The sequence below is a fragment of the Myotis brandtii genome, unplaced genomic scaffold, assembly GCF_000412655.1.
Source record: "Myotis brandtii unplaced genomic scaffold, ASM41265v1 scaffold351, whole genome shotgun sequence".
In the NCBI taxonomy this organism is placed as follows: domain Eukaryota; kingdom Metazoa; phylum Chordata; class Mammalia; order Chiroptera; family Vespertilionidae; genus Myotis; species Myotis brandtii.
The window spans coordinates 438,089-456,117 of NW_005363502.1; the positions used below are offsets into that span (position 1 = coordinate 438,089).

The 18,029-nt window shown below is 42.1% G+C and overlaps 1 protein-coding gene across 2 annotated transcripts in view; it reads left to right on the forward strand.

Moving 5' to 3' along the window:
• Positions 1-18,029, forward strand: part of ASPH (aspartate beta-hydroxylase) — a 162,630-nt gene that overhangs the window by 112,427 nt on the left and 32,174 nt on the right. For both annotated transcript variants that reach the window (XM_014544096.1, XM_005871639.2), the window contains 4 exons: positions 6,246-6,331; positions 11,045-11,131; positions 14,993-15,143; positions 17,685-17,821. In XM_014544096.1, coding sequence (XP_014399582.1) covers positions 6,246-6,331; positions 11,045-11,131; positions 14,993-15,143; positions 17,685-17,821 — 461 coding nt within the window. The remainder of the gene's footprint in view (positions 1-6,245; positions 6,332-11,044; positions 11,132-14,992; positions 15,144-17,684; positions 17,822-18,029) is intronic.

Below are 18,029 nucleotides of genomic sequence, written 5' to 3' on the forward strand. Positions count from 1 at the left end.
TTTCAAACGGGCCGGATCTGGCCCGCGGGCCGTAGTTTGCCCACGGCTGCCATAGCTCCTTGGTCCTTCGTTGACTCAGGAAATACAGATTGGCAAGAGGAATAGTGTGCCAAAGTTATGTTGCCCAGAATATCTGCCAAGGAAATATTTGACCAGAAAACAAATCTGGTATCTTAATAATAATTTCTAAAATATTTGCTAATGTGTGTCATTCACATCTATTTAAAGAGCAGAGTTTTAAATAAAGTGAACATAAGGTATTGTAGATGGGAGTCATGATTAGCAGTTACATCTTCTATGCTCCTTTGTGGTTGGTGGGTGGGGGTCAGAGAGTATCCCCATCTCACGGAAATGAGCTTGACCAGGTTGCCTGAGAAGGCAGAGCTGAGGCTCCCCTGGCCTCCAGACTCTGCACCCTGTGATCACCCTGCTAAACCAGGGTGACTCTGTGTAATGTGTAGACAATGGGTCCTTGAGACACAAAATGAAGGAAAATTACTCTGGTTATTTAACTACCTTTATCCTTTGACACAAGTAGTACAGAGTTCAGCTGCTTCCTTTACTCAACATAATGCTTATATTGATACTTCATTCCACTCTGTTGGCACTCTCAAAGCCCTTGTGGGCAACCTGGTTTCTTCAGAGCCAGATGCCAGAGGTACTACAAAAGGGTCAAAAGCATGGACACTGGCGTCGAGACAACCCCAAGCTTCAGTCTTAGCTCCTACTGTTTACAGTTGGCGCAGTCTGAGTGGCCTACACATGTCTAGTAGAGTAAGTGATCAATAAATGTTATATCTGGTTACCAGCAAACAATCTGATAAGGCATTAAGCAGTGATTCGGGACAGAAAAGCAAGTTCTCTGTGAAGTGTTTCTGTTCTATTAAAATTGGCTGAACTTTGCAGTCAAAAACTTTTTTCTTTTTTTGTGTGCAGCGTAGAGCCTCTTAAGCCTGGTTGAGTTTGAATTGCCTCCCAATAGGTACATGGTGGGGAAGGGTGCTAAAAACCAGATTGAATTTTATTTGTAAAGGTATGATGTGATTATCCCCAAATGCTTTTCATACTGTTGTGCCTATAATGAGAGTCTTTGTTGAGAATCATGTGGCTTTTCTCTTCTTACAACATTTTTGTTAAGTTGTTCTTGAGGTGGAATTTACATACAGTTAATTCAGACTGTATGTGTCCAAGTGTGCAGTGCCCAGAGACATCGATTTCTCCACCACAGTTATGATCTGGAACTTTGTGACCCCAAAATTCTCTTGTACCTTTTGTAGTCAGCCCCTTTCCCCACCTCCCAGCCTCTGAAACCATTTATCTGTTTTCTTCCCCGACAGTTTTCCCTTTTCCAAAATACTCTATAAAATCATCCAGTCAGTAGCCGTTTGAATTTGGCCTCGTTCACCTAATATAATGCATTTGAGATGTAGTCTTGTGGTTGCATGTATTGGAATGATGGCTGAGTACTATTCCATTGTATTGCTACAGCACACATTGCCTGTCCATTCACCCATTGACGGACATTTGGGTTTTCTCTACTTCTGGCTGTATGAACAGTGCTGTGGTGCACATGCATGTAGGAGTGTGTGTGGCCGTATGTTTTCATTTCTCTTGGGTAGGCAGCTGGGAGCAGGATTGCTCAGATGGCATTCTAAGGAATTTCGTTTTCATTTGGTATATTCAGGGGGTCCATGGGTGTATTTTAAGCGGTAGGGATACATGGACAGATTGTGTCAGAAAGATTCTCAGGACAGTGAGCATGGGGTCAGATGGGAAGCAGGGAGAGGATGGGTGCTGGGGTTCTTATTCCAGCTTCTAGAAGGGTTCAGCAATCTGGAGAAGGGCTGTGTGTAACTTAATAAAGAGTCCAGAGACGAAATATAATTTTGAAAGGCATTTGGGGATCAGAGGAGCCTAGCTAAAGAAACTAAGATCTCCTTGTCTCAGGACCCCTTGCTATTTATTAACACAAATTGTCCTAAGGCAAGGTGGAGATATACACTTCAAAGGGTAGGGTTAGGTACAGAATCCATTGTCAGATTGGAAGAATTTGCCTACGGCTGTTCAGGTGTTTGGCCAGTAGGAGGCAATAACAGGTAGATTGAAATGCCCTCAGCTGTCTGGCAGCAAGCAATCATTCTTTTCAGGTTTGGGGAAATGCCCTGAGCCATTCCCAAAAGGCGATAACATATGTAATTCAGCCCTTGTTGAGTCCCCAAGTTCCATCAACCTTTTGATGAAACTCTTGCAATTATGACATGCTGGAACTGGCTTCCGGCAGATGGGGAATTGTTGCCTTTCTGTCCCCGGTGGTAGACACTGCCATTTTCATCGCTCTCTTCAGTGGAACGGGTCTAGGACATAGTAATGCAAAGACTGTTTTTGTTGGTGGATCACTTCTCCCCGTGCACCATGATATAAAATCCCCTTCTTCCTGAACTAAGTTGAAATGAAAGGGAATCACCATTAATTTTTATATAATCTAAGGATCAGTAGTGCTTTTCTCATGCCTTTAATTACTCTTATTTTCCTCCTTATTTACTCTTAATGTCTCAATTCATGGCATGGCAAGGGAAGTAAGGGTTTCAAATGCAGCGAGTCATTTCCCCCCATTCTTTGCACTTTTGGAAAAGGATAAAATACTTGTAATGGCAGTGATTTTTAAAAGACAAAGTTTAATATAACATAGACAGCTTCCTCCTAAACCATATTTTAAAATCTACAACTAAAAAATTAACAATCCATTCCAGTACCCTCTAGGTCTACTTGGAAATACTATTAACATGCTTCAAATCAACTGAAAATTAGAAGCACAGGGTTTTCCAGTTCAAAGAGACCTTAACAGAACTGGTCATTTGTGCATAAGAAAACTGAGGCTTAAAGAACTTGAGAGAGTTCTCCCCGGTCCCGTCACAACCATGGGAACTTTTTGTCATTTCGGCAGTAGGACCGCATTCCTCCCAGAACAAGAATAAAGAGATCTGTGTGTTTTTGCAAGTAGGAAAAATTGCCTGGGCTTTTGATACATTGAAAAATTAAAATAGTCATGACAGGACAAAACTTGAATTTTGGAGAAAGAGGCAATCTTAGGAGCTATTAAATAGGAAGATATATAAAAAGATGGGACAGTAATTTCTTGGTAACGGGTGCTTTGAGATTTTTAATATTTGGTCTATTTTTATGATGAAATTGAAATATTTTGACACTAAGATCCAGTCTGGCTGTTTAGCTGGCATATTATTGTAATGTTGACTATTTTGGATGTCCTGAACTGTCAACAGTCTTTTTTCCCCCCTTATAAATAGTTAACTTTAACTTATAGCATGGGAAATGTATTTGGGGAAACGGATGATGCCAGCAGTCAAACCCTCAGATGCACCCAGGCCCCCCTGATCCTGTTGGCACTGCTGACAGACTCTCCTGCAAAACCAAAATGCACAATTGAGAGACATGAGCCAGTGCTGAGAGGACGAGATAGCTCCCATCCTATAAACCCACATCTCAGTCAAGTCACTCCATTATTCCATATCCTCGGCGTGCATGCTAACGTGTAATGACACAGTTGAAAAGGCCCAGTATCCCCTATTTTTCAGCATCTGCATTAGGCACTTATATTTTTCAACACTAGAGGGCCCAGGGGTTCAGGAAGGGGAGAAGAGGAAGGTGGAATAAACAGGAAGGCATAGCAACTTTAGAAATTCCCAAGGAATGAAATAAAGGGAAGGTGATCAAAGGGTCAGTTTAATTACTGATGGGAGCTGATTTAAAGGACGGGGCTATGATGAGCAGGAATAACGGGTTTCTTAATATTGACCCCTAAAAATAGACATGCTCACCCCTCCAGGCAGCACAGAACAGCTCTGCCTCTCCTGTAGGATGCTCAGCGCCTGGTGTTTGCTCCTGGGAGGAAGAAGGGGGATGGCACTCAGCCACACAAGCTTGTCCCTTCCCCCAGGTCAGTAATCAGATACTGTGGGGAGGAGCTAGAGGCGGAGTTTCCCCAGAAACATCCCTCCTTTAGTGCTGGTAGGAAGTAAGTGTCCCCTTCCTGCTGGTAGAGGAGAGGGATATCAAGGGACGGGCCCTTTTGGATCCTCAAGGGCCATATCTGAGAAGTTAAATGTTCTGGATCTGGGAAGTTGAGAGAATAAAAGGAGACATATGTAAAGCTCTGGGTATCACGACTCATTTGCTTTATGGTTGGTTTGTTTTAAGACAGAGGAAATACAAACACACACACACACAAACAATTCCATTCAGTCTTCTACATGGATACTTCTACATGTTCCTTCTTTGCCCTATTTTACTTGTGATTTGGATAACCAGATAATGATGGAACCAGTCTCTGAAATAGGGTAAATATAAGAAAGGTTTGTGAGGAATAGTGAATTCCATTTCTGACCTACTGAACATGAGATATCTGTGCCAGAAATTATAGGCACTTGGATTTATGATTTTTGTAATGCAGGAGAAAGTGAACTAGTTAATTTGCAACTCAGTTTAGAAATTAAGTAGGTAAACCCCTTTAGAGTGCTGAAGACTGACCCTGAAGAGCATACGATCCCAGGAATCAGCAGAGGGCAGGAGCCACTGAGGAGAATGGGCAACACAGAAGTCAAGGAGAGGGACCATTTCAGGAAGGAGGGATGAGTCCATGTGTCAGATGCTGCAGAGGGATCGGGTCAGGTAGGATAGGAAAAGAAAACAAATGAAGGTGTAGATAAGGCCATAGGCATTATAGCTCTCAGGTAAGGAGCACTTACTATATGCCAGGCACTGTGCTATTTATTTGCTCATGTACAATATCAACATAATTCTCAAACCACTACCCACATTTATAGATGAAGGAAATGAGAGTCATAAAAGTTTAGTACCAACTTGACTTAGGTCACATAGCTAGAACATGACATAGCTTAGACTCGGATCCCTGCCATCTGACTTAACTACTGAGCTCCCCTTCCTTCTGGAAGACTTGCTTTTGCCCATGTGTGGGGGGAGCATTGTGGGTTGAGAGGGAGGCAGGTGTGAATGGAGGGGAAAGAGAGGACAGCAAGTGGAAGAGGGTAGGCTGAGGTTTGCCTCGCTTGTTGGTTGGTTTGCTTTAAGACAGCAGAGGCTTCTGCACTATTAAATGGTGACGGGCTCAGAAGAGAGCCTGAGAGTGGAGACGTTCAGGGAAGAGGTAGAGGCAGTGGGCAGGTGTGCATGTGGAGCCAGTAACCTTGGGAAGGAGAATCCCTCCTCCTCTGTGACAGGATAGAGCAGAAGTAATTGAACTTGTAGTTTAATGTCAGAACGTTGAAGTAGTTCTCTTCTGATTATTCTCATTTCTCTCTGTCCCTCCCCCTTCTCCCCATTTCTCACCACCTGTCCCTTTCTCTGTCGGGAACATCCAGCTTCCCCGTCAAGGTTTCGCCCTTGTCACTCTCCTGTGCCCTCAGTCAGGACTATTTCCTCTGGGCTCCCAGGAACCCTTGATAGCTGTTCAATCCACAGGCACGGCTGGGTGTGCACCGGCAGGACCACTCTCACCTGCTGGCTGTCCCTTCATGCTAAGGAATTCGAGTAAGCTCAGTTTGTTCTAAGATCTGGAGTCACTCTGCAGGAGCTTATGGTTTTGAAGGGGACAAAGATAAGTGTGCAGATTATTATAATAAAAGTCGTATGCGAGAAGCAAGGGTGCTTCCGACTTCAGTTGGGGGAGTGGAGCAAGGAAGAGAGAGCACTTGCATGAAAGATAGGCAGAGAAACTTCATAAGAAGTGTGGTTTTTGAGCTAGATGTTGAAGGATGGACATATTTTCATCTGACAACCGTAAGGAGTAGGCTATTTAATTTGGGCAAAGTAGCATCAGAAATGGCACAAAGCTTTTTTGGGGAACATGGATGGTCACTTTAGCTGAAGGATGGACTGAAGATCGGAAACATTGTAGATATACTAAAGCACGGTTTTAAGCAGCCTTTTGCACTTAGCCAACAAGTTTAGGCGTTTAGAGATCATAACTACCATTTTAATTCCAGAAACTAGCCATACCAATATTCACACAGTCCCTGACAACACCTTGGAGCGTATAAGGGAAGACTGTGTCGCACTGGGGGTGGGAAGGTGAACCAGCCGTGAGCCTGTTCTTACAGTTGTAGCATTGGGACCAACACCAGCTTTCTCACTACTTATAAATCACTATTCTTAATAACTATTTCTAGACAAAAGTAAAATGAAAAATAAAAACCTCTGTTTTCTTTCAGTTAAGAAAAAGAAGCCTAAAATCTTAAATAAATTTGATAAGACTATTAAAGCTGAACTTGATGCTGCAGAAAAACTCCGTAAAAGGGTAGGTTGATGTTTTTGTTTTGCACAGAAATGTGCAGTGATTAATTGTTAAATAAATTCAGGCATTACTCTTGATTTGTTTTTAAAAAAAGGTTCAGAGAAACAACCTTTGAATAGAGGGTTTTTCCCCAGCGACATCAGTTTTATATGTGAAAGGAATCAAATGAACAGAAAAAGTGCAGCTGTGATGGCCAAATAGAAATAATAGAATTTACCTTCAAGCCAGCTGACTTGGGAGTCAGCCCACTTCCATCACATTCTAGTCCTGTGGCTTTGGGCAAATCACTTGGCTATTCTGAGCCTCGGTTTTAAAAAATGAGAATAATAATCATACTTCCTATTTGGTTTTTTGGTAAAGATCAAATGAGATTAGGGGGGAAAGCATCAATACTATCAAGTACCATGTAAGTGGAGGTTTTAATTTCATAGCACTTCAATCCAAAAGAAAAAATAGGTAAGTCCAGTTCTCAGGGTAGTTACTGTTGGGTTAAAAGACATTAGGTCTCGCATTCATCTCACTTGGGATTAACTGCAGGCACTTCCAGTTTTCAGGGTGGCTTTTATGTTTTGCTTTGTTATCAGTTAATTTGAAATATTATTTACATTTGTTTCTGGATATCACAGCGGTGTGTTGTTGTTGGGTATCTTTGTTTGTTTTTGTTTTTTGTTAATCTTCACCTGAAGATATTTCCCCCATGATTTTTAGAAAGAGTGTAAGGGAGGGAGAAACATCGATGTGAGAAAGACACATTGATTGTTGCCTCCCACACGCACCCCAGCCGGGACCCAGGAACAAACCTGCAACCCAGGTACATGCCGACGCTATACCACTGAGATGCTATACCACTGAGCCACACTGGCCAGGGTTAGATATTATAGTTTTTTAAAACTGTGAATTGACACAGATGGAAGTTATTTGTAGTCTTAACTCAGTCATATTCATCTGGTTATTAGGCCAGATATTTATTGTATGTAATGACATCTTCCCTTAATCATCTACTGTTCTTCATGGAAATTTCTTTCTCTACTCTGTACTTGAATTTATACTCAGTGTAATGCTTTAGTTTTCCTGTAATATCCTCTTTCTATCAGTAAACTTTAGTTGCAAGAAAAGGGACCTTGGACTGTAAGTAAATAAGCAACCACAATAAAAAAAGAAAAACAAGTAAGAAACTGACATGGGACAAGAATGTGCTTCCCACACATTTATTGGGAATGTACCAGCAAGTATGACGGCTTCTGCATTACCCTCATTACCAGCCAATAAAAATATAGTAACACCAAAGAATATTGCAGTCATTGTTCGCTAAATTAACCCCATGGAATGGCTTCTGAGTCCATCGTGTTCAACTCTATAAAATGAAGCCATCTACTATTTTTAGGAAATTTGCATTTCTTAATAGAAGTGAAGCAGGAACCCTCTTTTTCTATCACCTTGCTTGGCATTCTCCACTTCCTCTGTATTAAATGCCATCTATGCAAATGTGGAGTGCCTGGTAATAGGTGACTTTGGGGCTAAAGAACAAACAGTTTTAGAGAGGGATTTTGATGTAATTATAATGCATGGAGATGGCTCAGTTATCAAGGGGCAAATAGGTCAGGAGGACATAAACGTGCTGGAACAATCCATGGAGTATCCTCTGGTTTTTGCTTATTTGGAGAAATGATGCTTTCCTTAAGGAGCGCCCTGTATCTATAACAGGATAAATAAAGGAGGAGGAAGTGGCCACGTAGGCTATTCTTGCTTCAGAAACAACAGGGAGACAAATTATTGACAGAATCATCAATTATTGACTAATTAAGTCTTTTAGGGTTGTTTTAGAGCTGGCATTTTCAAATGATGCAACTGACTCCACTGGAAGAGCAGGGTCCCAGCTGCAGGGTTGTGAGAACCTTGCGGCCACAGGAAGCTAATGCAGATACTTGGAAGAAAGTCACAGAGGAAAAGATATTTAACATGAATTCTTCGTTCCTTAAAGTCATTCACAGAAGAAATAAACCAGTGGTTTTAAAAACAAACTGTTATCCAAAATACAAAGAACTCGTAAAATTAAACAATAAGAAAACAAATAATGATTAAAAAACAGATCTTAACAGACATTTCTCCAGATGACTAAAGGTGCTCCAAGTCACATGTTATCAGGGAAATGAAAATTAAAACAACAATGAGGTACCACCGCACTCCCATTAGATTGGCCAAACGCTGATGACTGACAACACCAAATGCTGACAGGGTCGTGGAGCAACAGGAGCTTTCATTTATTGCTGATGAGAATGCAGAATAGCACAGCCTCTTTGGAAGACATTTTGTGGTTTCTTACAAAAGTAAACATACTGTTACTGTACAATCGAGAAAGCCTGCTCTTTGATATTTATTTACCCAAAGGAGTTGAAAGCTTACATGCACATAAAAACCTGTACATGGATGTTTATAGCAGCTTAATTCATAACTGAGAAAACTTGGAAGCAACCAAAATGTTCTTTAGTAGGTGAATGGATAAATTAACTGTGTTATATGGAGACAATGAAATAATACTCAGCACTAAAAAAAAAAAAAAAGGAATGTCAAGCCATGAAAAGACATGGAGGAACCTTAGATGCATATTATTAAGTGGGGAAAAAAAGCTAATCTGAAAAGACTGGCTACTGTATGATTCCAACTGTATGACATTCTGGAAAAGGCAAAACTATGGAGACGTAAAAGGATCAGTGGTTTCCTGGGGTGAGTGGCGGGCAGGGGAGAGGGGAGAGGGATGACTAGGCACCTCGTAGAAAAATTGTAGGGCTGTGAAACTACTCTGCATGATACTATAATGGTGGATACAGATAGTGTGCATTTTTTTAATCTAAACCCCTAGAATGTACACCACCAAGAGTGAACCCTAAGGTATATCCTGGACTTTGGGTGGTGATGCTGTGTCAATGTAGGTTCATTGGTGGTAACAAGTGTACCCCTCAGGTGCAGGGTGCTGATCTGTGCTTGTGTTGGGCTCCGGGCATATGTGAAATCTCTATATTCTCTCCTCTCAGTTTTGCTGTGAACCTAATACTGCTCAAAAAATGAATACTGTGAGAGGGATAGCAGATTTTAAATAGTGATACAATTACTTCTGACAATAAATATAACTTAGAGAATGTGTTCCTGGCTTGATTTAGCTCTACATCCCAGTCCTCATTTACTCTGCATTAACCTGCCTGCCTATCAGGTAAGAGACTTATCTGGGATGCTTGGCTTGATTTAGCTCTACATCTCAGTCCTCATTTACTCTGCATTAACCTGCCTATCAGGTAAGAGACTTATCTGGGATGCTCCCCATTATCTTGTACTCGCACACACATCCTCCACACAGCACAGTAATGAACATCATTGTAATAATAATAATAACAGGTAACATTGTTCAGTGCTTTCTGTGTTTATAGACATATAGTCTTGTCTACAAGCACTCTATATATGTTTTCGGATTTGGCCTTGACAGCAGCCCCACAAGGTAGTCAAGGGCCTTCACGATCCCCATTGAACAGATGAGGCACCCAAGGCAAAGTCATCAGTTACTTGTCTTAGGTCACACCCCTTCCAAGTGGTGGGACCAAACTCTCACCAGTCAGCCTGGCTCCGGGCCTGCGCTCAGACCGCCACACTAGGCGTGTTTTTCACCAGCCCTCGGTGCCGCTGATGGCCTGTGAGAGGGTACAGGAGCCCTCCTTCCACGATGTCTGGGTAAAGGAATGATTGTAAGGAACTGTAGCAGGAAGGTTGTCTTTGGAAGTAGGTGGAAGTAACAGTTGGTGGGCCGTACAGTTTGCTTCACACAGCCACACTGTGAGGTGTGAAAACCCACTCAGGGAGGGGCAAACACATAGAAGCCACAGTGAGTTTGCATTTACATGTGGACTGAATGGATTTGTCAATTTATAGGCAGCTGAGGGTCTGGGAAAGTGTAACTCTGCCTCTCTCCCGTGGCTCCAAATATCCTAGACCTGCTGCTTCTGTTAGACACCAGGACATGTGTGTGTGACCCTGTGGAACGGTGCTGATGGAGTGAGGTGGGGAGAGGGCTCCTCGGCCCTGTGCCAAGACCCTCACCTGTGTACCTGTTGCACATCCTCTGTTCCTTTCTCTGCAGTGGTGGTCAGAGACCTATTGCAGGTGCTCGGCCCATTTCCTTAAGGACCCATGTGAGCCCTGGGAGGGGTCCCATGACACAGAGGCAGCAAGGCACTGCAGGCAACCAGATGGGCCAAGTCAACCCTGGTGTCCAATGGGTGACCGTAACCATGGTCACCTGGCCCTTGCATCCTGCATCCTTATTCCCCACTATTTTCCCAGATGCTTCCGACTTCTCATCACAGACCCAAGACATTCTAGCTGCCAGCAGTATTTTCCCCCAATTTAAAACCTAAATATTTTCTTTAAGAATGCATGTAGGAATTATACGTATAGAGGGAAAATGCAATTTCTTTTAAAGAAGACTCATATTACATTTGTCATGTTTCTGTCTTTTAAGAGATAAACTATATTTATATGAATTTATAGTTTTACGTTTCCAGAATACAGTTAATATTTTTTAAAAAAGCTTAGATAAAACTGACTTTTAAACTCAGAATGGAGTCCAGGAAATGTTGACAGAATTACTTGGTGAATATTTAATAACTGTATTGAACAGCATTATGCATTTGAATTTATTGTATTTATGTAATGATCTCTTCCTAACAGGGAAAAATTGAGGAAGCAGTGACTGCATTTGAAGAACTAATTCGTAAATACCCCCAGAGTCCACGGGCGAGATATGGGAAGGCACAGGTATTCTAGAACCCTTCAACTTAGATCATTGTGGGTGATGTCCTTGTGTTCTGTATAATTGGATTTCTGATTGGCCACTATTTGCATTTTCTTTTTCTCTTCTAACTTTTATACAGAATCAATTTCTTGTGCATATGCACAAACTCAAGCAAGAAATACTGTTTTAAATAAGACAATTAATTATTGCTGTTGTATAAAGCTGAATTTAGAAATATTCCTTCCCTCCCTCCCTCCTCCCCTCCCCCTCAACCCTCAATATGGCATCTCTGTGGTTTTGAAATGAAAATGAAGAATAACACTTTGGTCATTGATTTCCCATCACCCTTCCATTCCATCCCATTTAGACCCACCATATAATTTTCACATTAGGCTCCTGAGAGCTTTTAAGAACCTCAGTTTTATAATGAGAGGTTGCAAGTGTGCTTAGGAAAGACTTTCAAACTATAAAAAGGAATATACTTATGCTCTCTATAGTTTCTTCCAGCTGGCTTCTTTCTCTCCAGCACCCTCCCCGCTGTCCCCCGCTCCCACCGTCTCCATTTCTCTCTGACTCTCCATCGTCCAGTCCTCATTTCAGGCAGCTTTCCCACCTCCACCTGTAGCTGCATAACCCCTTGTGTGCCACACCGTGTTCGGGCCCTGCGATTGTCACGGGTCCTCCAGAGGTCTCTGTCCTGGTGGGTCTTGTATTCCAGTGGAAGACGTTTTAAAAGTTACTCAAATTATTTAGTGAAAACCCACGATATGCCAGGCCCTGTTTAGGCACCACAGGTGCAGCTGTCAACAAAACATGGATGTTTATCGTAACGGCAGAGACAATGCATAAGACAAATGTGTAAATGTCTACGCCTGCTAGTGGTGAGTGCTAAGGAGAAACAGCATAAAGCAGAGAACAGCACTGGACGTGGGCGGAGATGGAATACAGGATGGGGGCAGGGAAAGCTCTCCTGAAGAGGTGACATTTAAGCAGAGCCCTGAAAGTCTATAAATAAATGTATATTCGAAGAATGTTACAAAGTGTTAAAAATAAATATTAGGTCCTCTGACATAGTAATGCATGCCATAAGGAAAGAAGGGAACGGGATAAAGAGCGCACCTGTTAAGATCTGGGGGCTGCAGGTCATGTGACAGGGTGGGCAGCACTTCAGATCAGGTGATCAGAAAAGGCCTCGCTAGGGAGGGACAAGTGGCTGAGAGGAGACCACGTTGTGGAAGGAGCTGGCGGGGCAGAGGGAGCAGCAGGGCAAAGGCTGTGGTGCAGGGAGGCATACGCTCCAGGACCGAACAGAGGGCTGCCAAGGGACAGTGAAGTAGGACCGGTGAGGCCAGGGCAGCCGTGGGTAAACTACGGCCCACGGGCTGGATCCGGCCCGTTTGAAATGAATAAAACTAAAAAAAAAAAGACTGTACCCTTTTATGTAATGATGTTTACTTTGAATTTATATTAGTTCACACAAACACTCCATCCATGCTTTTGTTCCGGCCCTCCGGTCCAGTTTAAGAACCCATTGTGGCCCTCGAGTCAAAAAGTTTGCCCACCCCTGGGCCAGGGCCTCCCAGGTTGCATCTTCTACGCACTGGGAAGCCACGGAGGGTTTACTGGGGGGCTTTTGCATGGATGTGACTCTATTTTCCTTTTACATAAACGTTGTTGTGGTTGCTGGGTGGAGAATGGATTATGAGGGCAAAAACAGAAGCGAGAATAGGAGACTATTGCGAGTGCACTGGCGATGCCGTGGCTCAGGCTGTGGCCGTGGCCGTGGAGATGGGGAGCTGGGCTGAGGGCAGAGCTGAAAGGACTTGATGGGTTTAGCTGTAAGGTCACAGAAAGGGGGAATTCCAGGATGAGTCTGGGTTCCTGGTTTGGCCATCTGAGGAGAGGATAGAGGAAGATTGGTAGAGGGACAGGCTTGGGGAGGTACAAAATCAATTTGATTTTGGTCCTGTTGAGTTTGTTATGCCTGTTAGACATTCAAGTGGGCATGTCAAGTAGAACCCTGGATTCATGGAGTCTGGAACTCGGGGTAAAAGTCAGGGCGGGATATACATGTGTCAGGCAATGAAGGCCATGCCTGTTAGCTGGAGATCGATTCTCAGCCCTGCTGGCAAACAGCAGGTGCAGAGCTACCAAAATACTCCAGACACAGAGGAGCTAGCAGCACCCCTCCGGAGGGAGGCAGGGCCATGACTGATGTGTGACACTCACACAGGAATTCACACATTTACGGACAAAACAAGTATGTTTTTCTCTGAACTAAAGGTGGCAACCACTCAAGATCTGGATGCTCAAATTCTTCTTACCATTGAAAATGTATCAATTAAATTTTAATGAATTAAGGTTATCAAAAATTAATGCAAATAAATTCCTCTTATCCATGTTACATACCAGGTTTAGCAGATAGCAACTGTATCATTTTTGTAAATTAATTTGGTCAGTAATCCTGCCAATTGCCAAATTGTATTGCTATTAAACCAGAGAGAATGTGTTTCCAAAAGCTCATGCTCATTGAAATAAGTGTCACTGGTATAGTCATTTGGTAGTCATTTGGTTAAGGAAAGCATATTAACTAGAGAGAAGATGATTGGTGCAAATGCTAATTATGGCAGAAATGCTTTGTGCTTTAGAATGTTTCTTTATATGTAGTATTAATTATGGATACCAAAATCCAAATAAATGCACTAATTTTTACACATGGTGATTGCTATGTTTGCATCCACATGTAACAGTAGGAATTTGAGATTTAGGCCTCAGGCAAAATTTTTTTTATCTCTAAGCTATTATGCTATAAGGTGTTACTGATATTTATGTATTGTGACATAAAGTAAAATTTAGGCATGTTAAATTTTAATAGAATAATTTAAAGGAAATTTTAAACGCGTAGGAATTTTAAAAACAAAATTCAATGGAAGATCGATTTTTTTAAAAAAAACTCTTACCCAAGGACGTGGTCAGAGTAAGGAAGGACGATGGGCAGGGAGAGAGAGGGGGAGAGAGGAGAGGGAGAAACATCCTTGTGAGAGAGAAACATCAATCTGTTGCCTGGCAACCTTTTGGTGCACAAGAAGATGCTTAACCAACTGAGCCACTCCGGCCTGAATAAATGATGACTTTTTCATTCTTTGTTAGCAGATTATATAATTACTTTAGAACATCCCAACAAATTTTAAAAGCTCGGCAACATTAAGTTAAATACAAATTATAGTATGAATCATTTCTGAAATAGCAATCCCATTCTTTGGATCACTGTGAAAATAAATTTTGACTTAAGTTCTCTGAACATTAGACACCAAATCTTAGGTTATAAACTCAATTCACTTTATTCTCTTACACGAACCATTAATGTCTCTGAGGCAGAAAAATGACACATCTCCTAGGAAGGTTGGATGGGTTGAGTCACTGAAAGGCTTTACAATGTAAATGTCCTGGAACCAGTGTTCAGTTCCCTGTGCGTGGAACAGAGCCCAACTCCCAGAAAATAGTTGTGGAATGAATGAATGAACACAAGAATCAACTGATGGAAGACCAGGAATGGTGGACTGGAGACCTGTCTGTATAATGTTAGTATGTAACATGATATAAATCACCATCAGTCCTAGTATATATTAGTCTCAGGTTTGTTTATTTTTATATTCTTTCTTATCTGTAGCTTAGTAGCTAACTTTTCTTCATATTATTAAAATAACATGTTGTATTGCTTTCCTTTGTTTATTTTTTTTTTTAGTCTCTTGATTAAGAGAAAACTTTAACCTGTCTTGAATTATTTTTAAAGCACATACAAAAGTTCACTTTTCATGAATATCTTGGGTGATTATAAATATTCCTTGTCATGGGACATTTATTCACTGTGGGACTTCCTTTAGTGTGAAGACGATTTGGCTGAGAAGAGGAGGAGCAATGAGGTGCTGCGCGGGGCCATCGAGACCTACCAAGAGGTGGCCAGCCTGCCCGACGTCCCCGCCGACCTGGTGAAGCTGAGTTTGAAGCGGCGGTCAGACAGACAACAATTTCTAGGTAAGATGGAGTAAGAGAAGTCAATTCAGTCGCACAGGCCATGCTTTTACCTTGCAGAGCCTGTGCGCTCTTAGAAGAATCTAGTTACATGGAAGGAAACCTGAGTTCCAGAACTAATTCCAGGTCATTTACCCGACTGTTTCTTAGACTGAAATGGAAATCCCAACCTTGACCATTACAAAGATGCCGATGCTATTTTTACCACCCTTCGCTGCTCCTCACCCCACCCCACCCAGTTTAAAACACGGTCAATCGGAGGCCAAGAGGCTGAATAATTTGCCTAAGGAGTTATTGCTAATAAATGAATAGGTCTAGAATAAAAAACTCTTCCTGTCACGCCAAATCTCTTTTCTCTTAAACTAGAACGGCCTGATTCATGAAGGTTAAAATGATCAGTGGGACCATTTTTGTAGCGGAATATTAAGAATTTTAGGCACTCTAAAATTTTACTTGTAAGGTTTGACTCTATAGCAAGGAAAATGTTAGAAAAAAATTTTTTTTAAATCACTAAGTGCTTTGAAAAGAGCAGCATAAAGCATATTCTCTGCGTGACCCAGGCTCCCAGAGCCGAGGCAGGAAGACTGGCTGTAACCTCCCTTCATTATCGCCAGGCTGTGGTCCTCTCCCTCCTAACATGTAAACCGGGAAGGAAGAACCTCAGCCCGTGCTAAGGTGGGTGCTAGGCTGGCTGGGTCAGTCACATGAACGAATTATCGACGCTCCTAGGAGAGGCTCGTGTAAGTAATATTCAAGACAAAATGACTCTTTTATCAGCTGTCTGAGGGATGGAATTAAAGGTCGTATGTCACTTTGGTAGATGACAGAAATCTCTGATAGACGGTGATGATTAAAAACAGAAGAACTGGTCAGTTAAACTTATATTCCTAAGGATCCGTTCAGAGGAAGAAAAGAGTATGGCACACATACAGGTGGAGGAGGCAAGGCTGGGGCTCAGGGGGAGGCACTTGCGTTGGGGGCAAAGTCCATGTGACTGAGCTCTCCTCTTGTCTCGGGCTCCAGTATGGCATTGGTTACTGATTTGGTCCTTAAATTTACATTAATTTTGATATTTTAAAAGAAATACATAAAAATCACTCATCTAGATTACTGAATTTTGGGGCACCCTCTTGAACTTTGGTGCCTCACCAGCCTTATTCTTGTCCCAGCCCTGGCGGGGAGACTGCCTAGGAATAAATCTAGCCCTCTTCCACAGCAGTCTTTCTTAGTCTCTTCCTCTGAGTGAGAAGGAGGCTCTGTGAGGAGGGATTGTGGCAGAAGATGTCAGTGAAGGGGATGCAGGGACAAAGGTCACCTCCAGTGGAATAGGGTGCCATGATGCAGAGTGGAAGGGATGGGGGGGTAGCAGCAGGAGGAATTTTCAGCTCGGGCTTTATAGTGATTCATAGGGAAGGTTCAGAAACAGAAGAAACGTGTGACATTAGTCTGGGTTGATGGGCGACAGAAGGGATACTGAGTCAGACCTGTCAATGAAGGAATGAATAGCTGAGCAAACCCATCCCAGCTAGGCCAGCAATGGGGAGCCAGCCTCGGACCAATTGGTGATGTTTCGTGCCAAATATTTTAGCTGCTAGTGGGGCATTAGCTATTGATGGTCCTAAATGCTGGTGACTAATATTCAGTTTGTGAGCAACTGAGCCCTTTAGGTAATTAATTGTGTCGTGTATACTAGTCTTAATTTTATACATTTTCTCATACTCAGTGTGTCTTCCCAACTTCAGCAAGGAGTAATGACAATCGGCCCCAGAAATTTTAAATTTCCATCAGATAGCCTTAAAAATGAATTGAAGCTAGGGTTTCCATGACTCACGCGTGCGTAGCATCCTGCTGTCCAGCAGAGGGTCCCATAACACTGGATGATGTCTCCTTTGCTGAGTGAATAGGTCCCCACCTGGAGATGAGGACACTCTTCACGGGAAACAATGTCAGCAGGGTACCACTGGGCCTCTTCGAGCTTCACACAGGGTGCTAGACCCCGAGTTAGTTAGATTTTTAATTTGTTCTCTATTCATATTTTTAAAGTTAATTGTAATAAACGAAAAAATCTCAGTAAAACTTTCCTTTACAAGGAATTGGTAACGGAAACTTTCTTAAGACTGAATTTGATATAAAAAAAGCAGATGTTAATGAATTTAGAAAATAGGAAGGTCTTTACGTTTTTCCTTTTTTAATTAAATTTATTGGGGGGACATTGGTTAATATCATATAGGTTTCAGGTGAGGGTTTCTATGTTATAAAATTATATATATATATGATGGGAGAAGATTTGACTTTGAGTGGTGGGCACACAGGGATGTATTTAGAGTATTTATAATCAGTATTATATTTAGTGTCTATAGGAGATACCCTTGCAACTGCATGATGAAATCCTAATAGGTACTTAGCCATCCATATATACAGTCGGATTTAAACTGGTCTTCGGGCTCTGGTGAATAGTCTGTCTTGATTTTAGTCTCACTATAAAAGTGTATGTAATCTGTTTTTATTTCTATTGGATTTTTTTTTCTCTTCCCACCAAATCAGGTCACATGAGAGGTTCTCTTGCTACACTTCAGAAATTAGTTCAACTATTTCCTGATGATACTTCCTTAAAGAATGACCTTGGAGTGGGGTACCTGCTGATAGGAGATAATGAGAATGCCAAGACGGTTTATGAAAAGGTGAGCAATCAGCGGTCTTCTGTTAACTACATCAAATTATTTTGAACATGATGTTCTAACATTATTTGTAAATTGCATTTAATACACCCAATCTCTCACTTTATTTTAAACTAGGGGCCCAGGGCATGAATTCTTGCACCTTGAAAGGAACTGTGGGTTGCGAGGCTATGGTGGGCACAGGGGCGGGTCTTGGCCCATCCTCCGCACC